This window comes from Tachyglossus aculeatus, chromosome X4 (genome assembly GCF_015852505.1).
Source record: "Tachyglossus aculeatus isolate mTacAcu1 chromosome X4, mTacAcu1.pri, whole genome shotgun sequence".
NCBI lineage: Eukaryota > Metazoa > Chordata > Mammalia > Monotremata > Tachyglossidae > Tachyglossus > Tachyglossus aculeatus.
The window spans coordinates 39505591-39524224 of NC_052098.1; the positions used below are offsets into that span (position 1 = coordinate 39505591).

Consider the following 18634-nt stretch of genomic DNA (forward strand, 5'->3'; position numbering starts at 1 on the left):
CTTAATACCATAATCATTATCAACCTCCAGTGATTGCCCACCCACCTCCAAATCAAATAGAAACTCCTTATCATCGGTTCTAAAGCATTCAAGCGGCTCTCCCCCTCCTACCGTACCTCACCGATTTCCTACTACAACCCAGTCCGCACACCTCACTCCTCTAATGCTGATTTACTCACTGTACCTCAGTCTCATCTGTCTCACCACTGACTCCTTGCCCTCATCCTTCCTCTGACCTGGAACTCCCTCACCTTCCATATATGACAGACAATCACTCTCCTCACCTTCAAAGCTTACTAAAATCACATCTTCGAGAAGTTTTCCCTGATCAAGCCGCCTTTCCCTGTACTCCCTCTCTCTTTTGTGTTGCTTACACACTTGGATCTGTACCTTTTAAGCTGTTGATATTCACCCCACCCTCACCCCTACAGCATTTATATATCCATAATCTATTTAAATCAATGTCTATCTCCCCCACTCTAGACTGTAAATTCCTTGTAGGTAGAGAAAGTGTCTAGCAACTCTATTGTATTTACCCAAGTGCTTAGTACAGTGCTCTGTGCATACAGTAAGCACTCAGTAAATACCATTGCTTGGTTTATAGTCCTAAGTGCAGCTAATACATTGTATTTGAAAGATTAGATTTTTTTTCTCTCCTTTTCTGTTCTGTAGCTGAAAAAGAAGGAGCTGGCTCACATGCAAGCCCTTGCTGAGGAATGGAAGAAAAGGGATCATGAAAGAGAGTCATTGGTGAAGAAAAAGGTAAGAGTTCTACTTCAAACTCCCTGGGTGAAAATTCTTTTTTTTATGCTTACTATGTGCCAAGCACTCATGTAAATACAAGATAATCAGGTTGGACACAGTCCATGTTCCATAAGGGGCTCACAGTCTTCATCCCCATTTCACAGATGAGGCAACTGAGGCACAGGGAAGTTAAATGACTTGCTCAAGGTCACACAGCAGGCAACCAGCAGAGATGGAATTAGAACCCAGGTCCTCTGACACTAGTCCATGTTGTTTCTATTATTTCAGTCATTATGCAACTAAAGTTAATCTTCGTACACAGAGCCTGTCCCATACTTTCAAGCAGTGGTGATGTTAAAAACCATTACATACTGAACTAAGGGAATTGTGGAACACAATTTAATTTTCACTTGAATGGTTTCCTTTTTTTATTCATAGTTAACTATTTAACTTTTTTATTCATAGTTGACTATTTAACGAGAGAAGCAGCATGGCTCAGTGGAAGGACCATGGGCTTGGTAATCAGAGGTCATGGGTTCTAATCCCGACTCCACCAATTGTCAGATGTGTAACTTTGGGCAAGTCACTTAACTTCTCTGTGCCTCAGTTACTTCATCTGTAAAATGGGGATGAAGACTGTGAGCCCCACGTGGGACAATCTGATCACCTTGTATCCTCCCCAGCACTTAGAGCAGTGCTTTGCACATAGGAAGTGCTTAACAAATGCCATTATTATTATTATTTTATTCTATCTTACAGCAATATCGTTTTTTGTTTTTACATGATTGAATAATTCTGCAGTTTCAAGTTGTCTACAGTTCAAAAACAGGGGAAAATATATTCTTTACGTTCAAGAAAATGTTTTGAGCCCATTGCTCCCAGTGTCTGAATTGGCTACTTGATCAAGTCAAGCCTTTTGTGATCAGCATTGGATTATTTTAAAGAACTAGGTCTGTTCCTGGGTATTTGTTCCCTGTGCTTAGTACAGAGCTCTGCATTCGGCAAGCATTAAATGTGTATTATTACTACTACTTCTGAATATTGCTGCCTATAGGAAGCATATCCTGCTACAATATGTTAAACCGCCCCCAAGTGGCTGAAACCTGGTAGTGCTATATCTGAAATGCTTAGTATAGTACTGGGAATATTTAGTCACTGGGAAAATAGGACTCAATAGTAATCTTAAATTTGGTAAGGAAGCAAACTAGCACCAAAACTTTAGGACACCATCTTTTAAAGTACCTATTCTTGGGTCATAGTTTTAGCAAAAAAAAAAAGTCTCTTTGGGTTGAAGATTTTCCATCTTAGTCTCGTAAAATTTATAATGCTAACAATAATTTGTTGAACTATGTCTTTGAATGTCAAGAAGTTAAAAAAAAAGTTTGTTCAGCTGTTTTTACCCTGAAATGTATTAAGTCTAATTGAATGTGACTCTCTTTTTAAAATAACTACTTAGATAAGTATGTTGTGAACCCTAATGAACAAAAGAATGTGTGATTTGTCAGTTCATTAACTTAAGCTTCTGAAAAACCTGGTGTGGCAAAAGGATAAACCATTTCATCAGTATGAATAGGCTGTAGACAAATGGAAAATGTCCTTTTTTCCCTGTTAGTTTTTTCCATTTGATAATGGAGGCTTATTGAAATATTTCCAACACAGAACTCTTATGCCGCCTTCAAAACTTTGGGGATTTACTTACAAAAAATCCCTGTCCAATATCTAAAGCAAGGAATAACAGCATCTTTAATTTATCTTTCATTTGGGCAGCTGTTTAGGAAATTGTAAACCTAATATTAAATTATGGGTTCCTAAGAATGTACTCTGATGAATGAATCCAATAAATTGCAGTGATTTACAGTTGAATCAGGGAGAAATAGTCTCAGTATTATAGGAAATGTGAATATTACAGATTTATACTAGTATTGCTGATAGTGGAACTTGTTAGCTCAACTGACTGAGCAGATATTCTGAGGTCCTGTACTAAACTTTTGTGGAGACTCGTTTTAATTGTGGAACAAAAGTTCTCTGCTCTATGGTTAGTTTTTCCAGGGTATATCGTTATCTGAAAAGGGGAAGAGTAGCTGATAAGAGAAAACTTCCTTGAGGAAACATGCTAAGTGATCTGTTGCAGAAGCATGTTTGTCCATTTAAACACATTAAGCCTCCTCGGAAAGGTCTTTTATATCCCTTGCTTGAGATTTGGGTAAAAGAACTCAGTAATTTATTGACTAAAAAGATATCGAGCCAAGCCCTCTTCCAGTCCAACTACAGGCAGAGGCCACCCTTTGGGTAGGACACTTGAAAGGCCGGTCCTTCCTCCCCCAGGCATGGGAGTCCATTTTTGTACAGTGTACCATGTACCATTTGAATCCTGTCACTGCACGTGGCCGAAGCAGCGAAGGTATAGAGATTTAAGAGCAAAATTTCCATTCTTAAAATCCCTATAACTAGCTCAGCTCACAACTCAGTCTCTCAGTATTTATTGAACGCTTACTGTGTGCAGAGCACTGTATTAAGTGCTTGGGAGAGTATAACAATAAAACAGACAGATTCCTTGCCCACCCTGTCTTTATTTTAGGAAGGGCACTCTATTCTATAAGGAGGAGGCCTTCTACATACTAGTTAGCCTCAATCCTTTGAGACATTTTATATCTGACAAATACAAACCAGTGATAATAAATGTTTATTTTTTAGGTGGCAGAATATACAGTTCTAGAAGAAAGACTCCAAAAAACCCTAATAGACCTCGAAAGGCGGGAACAACAACTTTCAAATGCTGAAACAGAGGTACAGTGTTTAATAAATTGTTAATGGCAAAGAATTTATAGAATCTATGTTCCTTGCATGAAGTTTATTTTTGGCATTTTTCATGGTGTCTTGGTTCTCTGACCAGCTTTTATTTCTTTAAATATTTTTGTACAATTTTAGATCAGTTTCTCCCTTCCCTTGCTTCTCAACTACCATAACATGGGGATGTGGCACTTTTTTTATTTTACTCTGATCTTTATTAAGTGCTTACTAGGGGCCAATCACTATTCCAAGTCTTGGGATCAATAATCAGATCGGACACAGCTCCTGTCCCACCCAGAGTTTACAGCCTAACAGGTAGGGAGAGCAAGTACCTTATCCCTATTTTACAAATGAGGAAACTGAGATATGGGAAGGGTAAGTCACTTGCCCAGGGTCACACAGCTGGTCAGTGGCAAAACTGGGATTAGACTCCCGATCTCCCTGACTCCCAGAAGTTTGCTGCCTCTGGTTAGGATAACAGCAAGAATTGAACCATTTCATACCTTGTTGCATGGAAATGATTGAGCAGTGACCACTAGAGAATTTAGAACACATTGACTAGTGTATGGATCATCAGCATGGTTTAGAAATGGTGCCCTGCAATGTTAGTATTTGCCATGTACCCCTTTCCTTCTCTAGAATCTGGCTTTTCAGATGACTAGAGCATTAAAAATACCTGGATGACTAAATCTCTTACAGCTTTACTCTCTACCTTGTTAATGAAAATGGTTCATGCTTTAACTGTCTATCCACAGTTAACCTTTTTTTTGGTAGTGATCAAGCTTTGCGAAAAAAAAAATGGATTCTACTTTTTGGCTTTCCTAAATAGGATCTTCTGATGGTGTCAAATGCTTTCATCAGGTCTGTGAAAACCGTGTGGAGGTCTCAGTGCTGATCCCTGCACTTTTCCCGTATTCGATGTGCTGCAAAGATTTTGTCCACTGTGCATCGTTGTAATCTGAAGCTACACTGTGATTCCAGGAACATTCGATTAATGATATTCTTTAGTGGCTGACCAGAAGTACTCTGGCTAAGATCTTGCTGGCAATGGATAGTAACTGTGGACTTTGGAAATTTCTTAGCAAATCTGGCTGCTCTGAAAAGTTCATTGAGATTCCACAACTATGTTATGATGGCTATGTTGGCTAGCTGTGTCAGACCTCGGGGAGTGTTCTGTCCTATCCATTCCTCCCATTGCCAATAAGATAAAGTAGGGTTGTGTGGTGGGCCTGGGCCTGTACATTTCAGTCTATATAGGTACCCTGGAAAATGTAGGTGTTAGACTATGTTTCTCCTCCTCCAGGGAACTTTTCCAACCCTACAGACTTTGAGCATCATCCAAAGTCCTAGAGAGAGTGGTATAAGCATTACTACACACAGATTACTGTGTCCTAGAGATATCGACTCAAGAAGACAAGCATTGATTGAAAACCATTCTGCCAAGTCAGCCAGGTGTCATCAGCTGACAGTAAACCCAAAGAAAACCAAGAAAATGAATCAACCTGCATCAAAGAAGCCATAAATGCAATCAAAAATTTCTCCTGGCAGGACAGAACTAAGCTCTGCCCTAGAATTCTGTTACCTAGGCAGGACACTGACCAGCTTTGCGACAATAGATAAAAGAGTAGAAAACCAAGTCAAGAAGGCCATCATGATCTTTCGGGATACCGTTAAACAGAGTATGGCGGCAGTGGGGTATCAAGGTGCCAGACCAATTTACAGGCTTACATATGTCCTCCGCACAGATGCCACATTCTTCTCCTTGAGAAGTTCCAGTAACATCATGCATGTTCTCTAGTCAACATAAAATGGCAGGACAGGATCGCAAACAATGAAATCCTCCTAGATGAAGTCAGTCTCCTAGCAATGAAGCTGTGGTCACCACTGCACAACTGTGCTGAATGGGACAGGTGATTGTGAATGACAGCTGGTTACCCAGGCAGCTGAAACGGGGAAACCAAAAGCAAGGAGAGCAGAGGAGACGATTTAAAGATGCAGGAGAACAAAGCCACAGATGTTGCTTCATCCCAGCTGAGAGCGAGAAGTCAACTGCACTGCAACCAGGAAAGGAGTGGCTATGTTGGAACAGAAGCTCTGTAAGGATCGTACAACAGAAAAGCCAAAGGGAAGAACAGTACCAAGCAGTGCAAACAACAAACATGATAGCACAAACAAAGGTCAGCCTTTCTGGGTACACAATGTAGCCAGGACCATGGGTCCCACATTGGCTGTTTCAGTTGATGTATTTCACCATCAGTGGTGGTGTCTTTGAGTATGAAAAACAGCTATGTATGTGGGTATACCACAGGATATGTCCGTAATATGAGTCTATCATGAATGGCCATATCATGGGGCACATTTTCCCATGAACTGACATGTAATTAGGAACCATTCACCAGAACCAGCCCTGACATGACAGCGAAACTCTATGGGTAAGTAAAAATTGCTCTGTAGATCCCTTCCTGCCACCCCCATCCCTCCACTCTCTTCCCTACCACTTCTCCTAGGAACTTCTCTGATCCCCATGCAACTTAGATCTTCCCCTTTCCACCCCTCTCTCCCCCTGCTCCCTTTGCCCCTTGGCCCTCAGTATTTTTCTTTGTAAATCCGTGACAGGTGTGAGGCCCCACTCAAACCATGGCCCCTCTCAGGCAGAAGACTCAGAGAACCTGGGTTCTAATCCCAGCTCCGCTACTTGTCTGCTGTGTGACCTTGGGCAAGTCACTTCTCTGAGCTTCAGTTTCGTCAACTGTAAAGTGGGGATTGACTGAGCGCCCCATGGGGGACATGGACTGTGTCCAACCTGATTAGCTTGTATATATCCCAGTGCTTAGTATAGTGCCTGGCTCATAGTAGCACTTAACAGATGCCTTTAAAAAAAGGTGTGGGTGGTAGAGGAATAATGCTGCTAGCATCCCCATCCTGGTGGTCACAAGCCTGGATCCTTGCCCTAAGCAGCATGGAGGCAGCTTGATTTGATCCAGCTGCCTCACTGCTCTCTGTCCAGCCCCAATCTCCATCCTCCGGCACCCATACCCAGACTTCACAGATTCTGAAGCCACCCCCCACCCCCATCCCCATCCCTGCTCAAGATACACACTGCTACCCCTAAGAATAGGACTGGGAAATGAATGCTACTGGGGTCTTGAACACTTAGGTCACACACAGCCCCACCTCATTGCCTCAAGCAGTGGAAAGACTGTTGTAGAATGTAAATCCCTTTTGGGGAGGGGTTGTGTTTACTAACTCTAATGTCTTGTGCTTTCCCAAGTGCCTAGTACAGTGCTCTACATACAGTAGATGCTCAATAAATACCACTGATTAGGAAGGTGACTTGGTTTGACCCTTCTACCTCTCCCCCCCCTCACTGCCTATACATATATGTATATATGTATACAATTGATTGATAGAGCTCCAGTCTGTCCCCTGGCTGCATGCACCTAGCATCCATTCAATCAATGGTATTTGAGTGCCAGCTGTGTTCAGGGCATTGTACTAAGCGCTTGGGAGAGTACAACACAGCAGAGTTAGTAGACACATTTCCTGCCTACAAGGAGCTTCCAGTCTAGAGGGCAGTCTCAGCAATCGCGTGATTGCTAGCCCCAGGTTCCCTGGAAGGTCTCATTCCCTACTGAAGTGGGCCAACATGCCCGAGCCCCTCAATCCTTCCCTCTCTCCCCCATGGAAGTTCTTTGCCTTTGTAGAGAATGGTCTTTGGCTCCTGGGCTAAACCCTGACTCTTATCTCCATGATGATGGTGCTGGCTGTTGTGCTGAAGACAAAGCCGAGGCAAGAGCGGGGCTGCTTTTGCTAAGGAAGGAAGGAGCAGAAAGCTAGTCAGAAAGGGGTAAGGGGGATAGGTTGTGGGGTTAAAACTGCCCCTCTCTTGCGGGCAGCAGCACACATCTTGAGCAGGGCTGAGAGGAAAAGGGAGGGAAAGGCCAGGTTTCAAGTCTCAAGGAGGAGGAAAGCTTTTCTGAACAGAGGAGAGCAGGAATGGGATAGACCGAGGGAAGGAGGGGGCTAGGAGGAAGTTGGTTTTTCAGTAGTTATTGGATGTTACGTCCGTCTGAGGTAGGACTTTCAAATCCTCGGGCATGTCAGTAATTAGTGCATGATGTAAATCTAGGTTTTGTGTATTGGGAGGTGTTTGGAACCCAGGGGACCCCTGTGGGTTTGTGCATATACAAAAATAAAATAAGCCAGAAGAGAAAACTAATAATGAAGGGGATGTGGGTTTTTTTCCCTTAGTGATTCTCTTATTTCTGATAATATATATATATATATATATACATATATATACCACATATTGAGCACTTAACTGTGTGCCGAGCACTGCCACTCTGAGCTTTGTAAATCAGTGATAGGTGAGGGGCCCCACTCAAACCATAGCCCCCCTCAGCAGAAGACTCAGAGAACCTGGGTTCTAATCTCAGCTCCACCACTTGTCTCCTGTGTGACCTTGGGCAAGTCACTTCACTTCTCTGTGCCTCACTTTCATCAACTGTAAAATGGGGATTAAGACTATGAGCTGAGCACTGTACTAAGTGTTTAGGAGAGCACAATACAACAGAGTTGGGAGATACATTTCCTACCCCCAAGGAGCTTAGAGTCTAGAGCTCTTAAAAGCCCTTATAGACTGGGCTTTTTAGTTACAGGTCTGTATGAAATCCTTGCTGTAGTCAACTTAATCTTTTTGTTGTGCAGAATGCTTCTGTTTTTGTTTTTCTGTATGGGGGTGACATTTTCTAAAGTGTGGGAGTTTTAATTTAATTTTGTCTTTGTAGATTTAGGATTTGTTTAGGATTTTCTTTTTAAAAATGACTGTAATTTCCTTCTTCCCATCATTCTGAAAGATCCTATATTGGATCAATTTATAAAAATGACCAGTGAACCTAAAAGAAACAGCTTCTGCTTGGAGCACTGTGCCTTTGACACCACCATATCAAATTCCAAAACAGAAGTAAAAGGCTCTGACATTGAGTGATTATTTGAGCATGGTGCTTAGTGTAATTTGCATTGTTCAATAAATGTTTGTTAAATTCTAAAGGTCACCAATTCAAAATGTGAAGTATGGACCTGGAGACTTTTATAGACCTGTTTTTTAAAAAATCAGCTAATCCTCTAGACCAAAGTCAACCCCATAGAGACTGTGGGCCTGGGCGTTAAGAAAGAGAGCATAGAGCAGAGATGGTCAGACTTCCCCCACTATAGAGCGGAATACTCAACCGATTTATAAGCCTCTGAATTAGCATCACTTCCTGGTTTGGAGGTGTGGGATCATAGCTCCAGCGGAGGCCAGAGGGGTTCTTCCCTACCCAACTCCTTTTCAGGCCACCACCGGAGGGACTGAGGTTGTTGTGGGCAGGAAACATACCTACCAACTCTGTGGTATTTGTACTCTCTCAAGCACTTAGTACAGTCCTCTGCACATAGGAAGCCCTCAATAAAACTGTTGATGATGATGAAGTGGGTACCTTAGGCTTTTCAGTCTTTGGTACTTGTGTTTTAAATTTGGGCTAGACAGCCATGTGGTAGTGAAACCACCACTGCTAGTCAATCCCAGCAAATGAGAAAAAACAGCAGCTAGGCATACGCGAAGAAATGTGTTTTGTGCCTGAGAATCCATGCATTTCTGCTTTTATTACTTGTCACCCCATTGAGGGGAATAGCTATTTTTTTCAAAGGAGCAGACATAAGTTTACCTAAAACGAAATATGGCTTCACAATATTAGCATCTTTGGACTTTATACCATTAAATTTCCCTTGAAATTATTTAAAATTAAGTGGTTGAGAGTGAAAGTAGGCTATGCATCATCAACATGTCTAATAGAATATCTCTTCAGCTTTGAAACATGTCAGCGTCTAGCTTGGAATTTTTCTCTGCTATGGGTTTCTCAAGGAGTTTGCTTAAGATGCTGAACTCAATCAATGACATTGGAAACTTCCGATAGTCTTCCTAAGCTTCTGCTTTTAGCTTATGGAAACAGAGTTGAAGGCATAAGTGCTGAAATGGTTAAAATGTTAGTGGACCTGGGAGAGACCCAAATTGTGAGCTCCCTGAGGGACAGGGACCATGTCTAATTACCTCTTATATAGTCTCTCCCAGCACTTAGTACAGTACTCCGCAAACAGCGAGTGCTTAATAAACACTATTTCTACTTTTGTCACCTGGTCTTGGATGCAATGTGGCTTAGTGGAAAGAGCACAGGCTTGGGAGTCAGAGGTCATGGGTTCTAATCCCTGCTTTGCCACTTGTCTGCTGTGTGACTTTGGGCAAGTCACTTAACTTCTCTGTGCCTCAGTTTGCTCATCTGTAAAATGGCGATTAAGACTGTGAGCCCCACGTGGGACAACTTGATAACTTCGTATCTACCCCAGCGCTTAGAACAGTGCTTGGCACATAGCACTTAACAAATACCATCATCATCATCATGAGAGACCACAGGAAATTTCAAGGTAGAAGAGGAACTTATATCTGCCTATTTATTATGTTTGTTTTTTTCCTGGAGAGGGAATTTGGATTCCTACCTCATGAGTTTTTGTTTGTTTTTAAACTCGCCTTAGTATATTGGGTTTACAACTCAAGCTTTCTTTGTGTTTTGTATTAGGAACCATGTTGTAACTACACTAATTGAACTAATAGTCACTTGATCTATCGAGATCGTCAGTGATCTCTTGTATGACTATTTTGTCAATAGTCAAATGGTACACCTTCTTATATGGTCGATGGAAAAAGGTCAAGCATGTGAAAATAAATCTGTAAAGATTTTGACTATTTGAGTGAATCTAAGAGTAGTGATCTAATAAAATGACTATCCTGATGTGGTCTGAGCTGTAATGAGTGCTCAGCATTTGTTGGTCTTGGCACCTCTCCTTAATGGTCTGTTTACTTTAAGCTTCAAAGAGGGAAGAAAAACCTGCAATCGGAACATGAACGAAATCACCAAGAGCTACAGGATTCCATTCGACGAGTCAAAGAAGAATGTGTTCACCAAGTGAAGATGGAAAGGCTAAAGATTCAACAATTGGAAAAGGACAAACTCCACCTTCAGCAGCAGGTAAGTGGAGATTGGAAATCCCGTATTTCCCGTAAGGGCACTAAATCACTTTTGTAGGACCAGCAAATGTATGCAAGACAAAACCTTGGAGTTAAACGGGTCCTGTCTTTTAGGATCAATGTAAACACCATTTGTTCTTTGCCTTATGGTGGTTCATAAGCCTTCTATTACAGCCCTTTGAAAGAGAAGTGTATTAACATGTGGAGAACCTCTTTGCCTATTAATTTACTTTTAAAATGTATTACTTTTCTGGTCCTTGGCATATGGCCAAGACTTCTGCGTGTCAGCTGTTTCATAGCATCAGAGCAGCTGACAGGCGCCTCGCAGAAAGGCTCAATGGTGGTCAGAGCTCCCTAGAAGTAGCTGTTACAGTCACCTGCCATGATATCTGCTGCAGATGTAGCAGGGATTCATCATTCAGCCAATCACATCTTCCAAGGGTCACAATCACATCTTCCAAGGGTCACACTGTGACATTTATTCATTCCTATATTATATGTCCAAAGCATGAACACATTCTTTGAGAGAATTGATTACCTGCTTATAGGTTTGTCTCTGAATTATAAGAAGCAGAAACATGATCACTTGGTAATTTTTTGGAATGTTTCTGCTATTTGGGGTTTATAATTTTGTTGGCAGATTTCTGTTATAGAGGGCTTTAATAGAAAGCTGATAACACTACCCATCTGAAGATATCCTTGGTCTTCAAATTGCTAAGGCTCTGTGTTTTTAAAAGCAGTACAGCCTTCATCCTAGCTTTTACTTTTGCTGGTTTTAGGCAAATTATGGTTGAAATGCTTAGCAATTACTAGTACTCTGGATTTTTTTTCCCAGCTTTGCTTTCAAGAGGTTTGTGACTAACAGAAAGAGAGTGAGTGGATGGACTCATCCACAGAAACAATGAGAGATGGAAAGAGTTGAGGTTCATTAATGAGTAAGTTATGTGAATTTTCCTAATAATTGGCATAAACTGAGGCTGTACATCTCCTCCTCCTTTTTCCAGTAAGTGATTTAGGCTCCATTTGGTTAGGCATTTTCTTAACATTTCAAACTTAGGTTGAAAGTGCCAGGATCATGATTTGTTTATCTTAAGGATTAATAGTGTCATTCATTCAAACATTACTTTCTTTTCCAGGCATTTTTGAACAAGTCCTAGTTGAGATACATTAATAATGATGAAATTCATTGTTATAACAGCCTTTTATTACTTGAGCATGAACTATAAACTTAATACCACTGTGTTGGTTTTCATTTTTATTAAAACATCTGTCATCTTAAAGAAATTTCAGTGGAGTGTGGATGCATATTCTTCTCTCCATTAAGAAAGGGCAAACGTTTTCTTTCATTTGTAAAAAGATTGTTCTGTCAGTTTGTGTTTCCCAACTCCCAGAAAACCATTACTTATGAAACAGAGTTTTTTAGGGTCTGCTTTCTGTCATTTAGTTGTCTAAATTAAAATATCCAGGGACTCATCCTAAATTTGTAATATATTTCCTTTGTTTCATTGTTTAAGTACTTCATTTTGAGTGGATCTTATAACTTTGCATTTCTTTATTCTTAATCTAGCTTATTGATGCTGAAAAAAGGTATAAGATTTTGGAAAAAGAGTTTCAGCAGTTCAAGGATCAGCAGTGCAGCAAACCAGAAGTTCATTTGCAATCTGAAATAAACCTCCTCACTTTAGAAAAGGTACTTATACGATTTTTTTTTGTATTGAAAATTTCCTAATTGGTGAGGGAGATTAAAAAAATAATACTCTTTCAATTATGGAGATAGTTTTTCAGGCATACATTACCTTTGCAAGTGCAGTAGCCCAAGTTCTGGCAAGAATGTGTCAAAGCAATTGTCCATTTGGGGATTCTTAAACTGTCCAAGGAATTTTAGTAATTTATGTGAGTACAATATTTTGACTTTGGATTACCTGGTTTCTGTTTGATTCAGTGAAAGCTTGACATTAAGTGTTCAGGCAAGTTATAGTTCAACAACCTTAGAAGTTGAAATCTTATATTTATCCTCTCAAAAGGTATGGCTCAGATAGTGCAGGTTGAAATCTGATTTCCTCAAGGGGCTGGGGTGTAGTTTATTTTCCTGTCTTCATAAACTGTGCTTCTTCTGCTGAGATTTTCCAGTAATGTGTCATGAGCTGGTAGTTTGGTGATCAAATCCTTTGTAAACCAAGAACCGATTGTAGAGCCTCTTTTATTTTTTCTCCCGTGGGATTAACTGTCTTTGTGCCTAATTTTGTCAGCTGTTTTGAAGCCCGTAACAGTTTATGTCTTCAGTGTTCTCCACTTCACCTTTTGAGGTTGAAGGCAGTGTGAGCCTTCTCCATGTGGGATAAGGAAAAGTGGATATATTGCTGTACTGTTCTTATCTTGGAAGTCTTCAAAAACTTAATGCCAAATGGCCTTGCAGCCTGGTGCCTTATATCAAAACGATTGAACCAGATATACAGCTAACTCTTGGCAGACCAAATTAATGGAACCCAGAGAGGGAACATCTGTAGGGGGTTCAGGCCCTGGGGCAATTAATGAATGCATGGGGCCTCATTGCTAGTAGAGCATAAACTCTTGCCTTCAAAGTTGCTCCCTGCTCTCCCCCATTTTGCCTTGTGCTATAGCTGCTATCCAGAGCCCAGCTCACCAGGAGAGTCAGCCCAGAGAAATTATCCCAGATAGAAATATGGAAAGGACAGCCTTCCCCAGGATTAATTTAAATTCATAGATAAATCTAAAACCCCTAGTAATTTTCCTAACCAGTAATATTAATAGCATTTACTGAGCGAGAGAAGCAGTGTGGCTCAGTGTAAACAGCACCGGCTTTGGAGTCAGGTCAAGGGTTCAAATCCTGGCTCTGCCAATTGTCAGCTGTGTGACTTTGGGCAAGTCACTTAACTTCTCTGTGCCTCAGTTACCTCATCTGTAAAATGGGGATTAAGATTGTGAGCCCCCCCATGGGACAACCTGATCACCTTGTAACCTCCCCAGCGCTTAGCAGTGCTTTGCACATAGTAAGTGCTCAATAAATGCCATTATTATTATTATTGATCACCCACTTGGTGCAGTGTACTGTACTAATTGTTTTAGAAGTACAAAATAAGCAAATGACACTTTCCATACCCATGGAGAGTTCCACACCTACAAAGAGCTTACACTTTAATGAAGAAGACAGATGTCAAAGTATTTACGGACAGAGTAATCAAAGTAAAAAAAAATTGCATGAACAATTGAGTACACTTATATGCATGCTGAGGCTGAATAGAAATATATAAGTGCTAGAGATGACTGATGGATTTATATGACTGGAATGCTAGGAATTAATTGGGAAGTCATGTTGAACGAGATGGACTTTGGGGTGGGCTACAGTCTGTCAGATTTGGAGATGGGGGAACAGTGTGAGCAAGGGGATGGAGAAGCAAGAGTTTGTAAACTAGCTTGTGAGGAACAAAGAGAGTGGGTTGGAGAATGACAGCTTGAAGAAAGCAGATATGTAAGGTGGGGTGAGTTGGAGAGTCTCAAAGCCAACTGTGGGGCATTCTTGCTTGATGTAGAGGGATGCAAGGAGCCAGTTTAGGGTCTTGAAGAGCAGTGAGTTGTATGCCAATCGACCCTTCATGAAGATGATCCTTGCAGTACCATGAGGTACTGACTTGGGTCAAGGAATGCATCTACCAACTCTGGTATATCATCATAATAATAATAATGATGGTATTTGTTAAGCACTTACTATGTGCCAAGCACTGTTCTAAGCACTGGGGTAGATACAAGGTTGTCCCACGTGGGGCTCACAATCTTAATCCCCATTTTACAGATGAGGTAACTGAGGTCCATGAGGTCCAGAGAAGTGAAGTGACTTGCCTAAAGTCACACAGCTGACAAGTGGCGGAGTAGGGATTAGAACCCGTGACCTCTGACTCCCAAGCCTGTGCTCTTTCCATGAGGCCACACTGCTTCTCTACTCTCATACTCTCCCAAGCACATAGTATAGTGCTCTGCAAACAGTAAGTGCTCAGTAAATACCACTGATTGATTTGAGAGAGGCCAGCAAGGAGGCTGATACAATAATCTAGATGTGCTATGACCAGAGCTTGTACAAAAGAGTAACTATTAAAGTAGGGAGGAAGGGGCTGACCCAGGAAATGTTGAGCTGGAAAAATCAGCAGGATTTGTCACTGAGCCAGTGGAAGTATGACTATAGGCCATTGGAGAGGGATTTTGAAAGAAAGCCTCTAGCACCAGCTGCCTCTCCTTCTGACCAGATGGGAGCACATCAGGAGAGTGCTCCACAGTAAGGACCAGTAAAGGAAACTTCCGGCTCATCCATGAGGAAAAATTGTGCAGCCCAGACTGAATGACAGCTGACTCAAATCTCTAATAGTGATGAAGGCTGGCAATTCTAGTGAACACAAGAAGGATGTTTAAATAACTGTCCTGAATATACCTCCATGTGACCACCGATAGTATTTGACACACCCTGTTCAAACCCCATAGATGTCTGGTCTTCGGATCGACTCTCCTACCTCTGAACAAAGCCAAGGTGGTCAAGGGGGTGGGGGAGGGTAGAATTGTAAAAAGGTAGCAGTTGGGTGGATCTGGTTTAGGGCAGAGCAGGTGAGCAAGGGAATGGGTAGGTGGGTGATATCCTCACCATCATCATAGGAGTCAGGTAGGGCTGAGAGTGAGGGGGCACATGGGACGCTGGTATAGGAGCCAGTGAAAAACAAAGCCATAACATTTGCACTCCATTTAATAGAATATACTTAATATGAGCACAGATTTCTGTTTCTAAAGCAGGCATATCCATGAGCAGAATTACGTGGACTCAAGTGCCATCTCCAGATAACTGAGTCAGAATGGTCAATTCTGACCAATGCTAGCATTGGGTATGATGATGTGACTGTATAGTGTGATGGGAATGATCATCAATTACAATCTACCGTGATGATAGAATGTAGAGTTTTGGGCCCATAAGGACAAAACCATCCAAGGGGGAAAAAAAATTGTATCTGACATTATTTAGAAAAACAGGGCTTGGTTTTGAAAGGCATGTTTAAATGATAGAAGGTTCCTCAAATGCTTGATTTCTTTGGAACATTGGATACACTAAAGGGGTATCCTACAATCTAGCCATTAGGTTCCTTGAAATTGTGGCTGTATCCTAAATGACTATATCATGGGGTGTGTTTCCCCATAGACTTATATATTCTGAATTGGTGTCTGTTCCACGATCTCAGGAAAAATAGCTGGTATTCCTTTATGTGGTTACGTAGTACAGCATCCGACATTAAGTAAATGCCAAGTGGTAGTGTGATTATGAGTCTTTTTAAGAGGCTGCCAAAGTAGAAGCTTATTCTGCTGCCAGCGGTAGCAGTTTTTCATCTTTATTGACGCGTCTGTCCAATTTAGGTTGCAGAGCAGCCTTCTTCTTGACACTTCATGATAGTTTGTAGCAGACTTCCTCTGAACACCCCCACACACCTCTTTGAACTCATCTTCATCAGCCTTCAATCATTTTATAAATTCATCTGCTTGAAAAGTGATGCAAGACATTTTTTACCCCCAAATCTTACCTTATGATGGAGGGACCCTAACTTAATCCGTTTTACCATCTTGCAACAATGCCCTGAATTATCAAAGTTCAATGAGGTATGCTTTCGCCAGTGATTCCTCTGAATGAGATTCAGTCGACTCAGCAACATCTGCATCCTCCATTTCTAAATGAAGTCGCCTCCCAGGTTGTGCAACTTCTTTATCAGCGAAGAGGCCTCTTGAATACCATGAAAATCTGATACCCAAAGTCAGCAGAACTTCCTCTAAGATCCATTTGCTGTTGATTGCATCATCTCAGCCCAGGTGGGGTGGGATTTACTTATCTCAAGGTCCCAGCCAAAACGTTGGGGTGAACGGACTTTTGCCCAACAATCATATAGGTTGAATCCCTGGTGTGATTATATTGTGGGGTGGTTGTTACCAGAAGTAAGGTATCAAAGATACCGCATGCATCCCTGAGTTGTCATTGTCATGGGATAGCTTGTAACTAGCAGTATGCCTGTATTCAAATCACATCTTGATTTGAAAAGAACTAGAACATCCAAAATAGTAGTGGAAGGAAGTGCTCATTTTAAACATAACTTGATGACGCTGTTACTGAAACTGAACTGTTATTGATATCAGCAAGCTAATTAAAAAATCTGTTAGTGATAATGATCAAGTTGGTATATTTTCAATTCACTCTGCTCAAGACATGCAGAGCTAATGTTTATTTAGTAATTCTAAAACATAATCTCTGGGTTAGCACCTGATATGTATAAATAGGCTATGGGTCAGATACAGCGGGGAGAGGGGTGGTCAAAATTCTAAACTGCTGCAGCTGTATTGGGATTCAGTTATATCCCTGTTACAAGTGCTCAGGTTGCTCAGCTGATGGAGACTTATTGATGAAGTGACAGTTCAGTAGTTATCCATGTTGGATAAAAATCCTGACTCCGAGTTTACAGGTGGCTCAAGATGACTTTTTTTGATGGTATTTGTTAAGCACTTACTATGTGCCAAGCACTGTTCTAAACGCTGAGGTAGATACAAGGTAATTAGGTTGTCCCACATGGGGCTCATAGTCTTAATCCCCATTTTACAGATGAAGTAACTGAGGCACAAAGAAGTTAAGTGACTTGCCCAAAGTCACACAGCTGACAAGTGGCAGAGCCCACCTGGCTTTAATATTTTCTCAGCCTCTGGTGGCATGTAGAAGCAGCGTGGCTCAGTGGAAAGAGCATGGGCTTTGGAGTCCAGAGGTCACGGGTTCAAATGCCGCCTCCACCACTTGTCAGCTGTGTGACTTTGGGCAAGTCACTTAACTTCTCTGGGCCTCAGTTCCCTAATCTGTAAAATGGGGATTAAGACTGTGAGCCCCATGTGGTGCAACCTGATCACCTTGTAACCTCCCCAGCGCTTAGAACAGTACTTTGCACATAGTAAGCGCTTAAATGCCATTTAAAAAAAAAGATACTGAATCAGCAACTCTCAGCAAGTCAGAGTATGTTATGTCCTATGCCACTAATCCAGGAACCCTTCTCCTCTCCCAAACTACCTGCCTGTGTCTCTTCTCTGGATCCATCATTGTTCATCTGGGCTGTTGTAACCCTTTCTGGTCCACCCCATCTTCCATTCGAGTAGAAGTAGTCTAATGGGCAGACCCTCTGAGCACTGAATGGCTGCTGCTCTCCTATTGCAAACCCCCTCAGCCTGGAAAGCAACTGAGAAAAGGTGTTTATGCCTGTGCTCTGTAAATCTAACTATTAAATAATAAAAACCAGGCTGGGGAAGAGACTGAGTCACACTTAGGTTTCTTCTTAAGAGCGTAAATTGCAAGATTTTACCGCACTGAAACTAAGCCATTGAAGGCATCAGGAGCAAAATGTCAAATCCTAGAGAAGCTATAACAATAGAACATTTCGAGATCGTGAGAAAATACAGATTCCAGTTACCAAAAAGAATAGTGTAGGCACATGTAGTAGAAGTCACAGCTTCAGTTCATTAAAGTCGCACATTCCAATTTGGTTTTCTTACAAAGTTCAATATGGGTGTTCTACCACCCAAACCCCAGAGCACTCTGCTACACGTAGGTCCTTTGAGGTTCAAATGGACTAAGCCATGGGAAGGAGGCAAATCATGTTTGGTTCAACTAGCTCTCAATATAGTGTTTCCTTTACCTGCTGCCATTGATCTTAATCAGAAGACTTTGACCAAACATTGAAAGCCAGAGTTCACCTAAAAAAGCCGTCTTAGTTTTAAAATGACTTAGAAGATAATATTCTTAATTTAGTATATAGTTGTGTGAGACTATTCGAGGAGTCGGTATGATTGCCTTTTGGCTCACTACATGAAGTTATATTTGTTAACTACTTTTTGTAATTGCCATTTATTGCATTCTATTTACAAGCATCAGTTATTGCTGCCATTTATCATTCTTAGGTTGTTTTAATAATGTTAAGTGTTGTGACAAAGCTATAGAAAACCCTGACCTCAGGGAGTTTACATCAG

The 18634-nt window shown here is 41.4% G+C and overlaps 1 protein-coding gene across 3 annotated transcripts in view; it reads left to right on the plus strand.

Moving 5' to 3' along the window:
* Positions 1-18634, plus strand: part of CEP120 (centrosomal protein 120) — an 81259-nt gene that overhangs the window by 37005 nt on the left and 25620 nt on the right. For all 3 annotated transcript variants that reach the window (XM_038769644.1, XM_038769643.1, XM_038769642.1), the window contains exons 15-18: positions 673-762; positions 3439-3531; positions 10434-10595; positions 12162-12284. In XM_038769644.1, coding sequence (XP_038625572.1) covers positions 673-762; positions 3439-3531; positions 10434-10595; positions 12162-12284 — 468 coding nt within the window. The remainder of the gene's footprint in view (positions 1-672; positions 763-3438; positions 3532-10433; positions 10596-12161; positions 12285-18634) is intronic.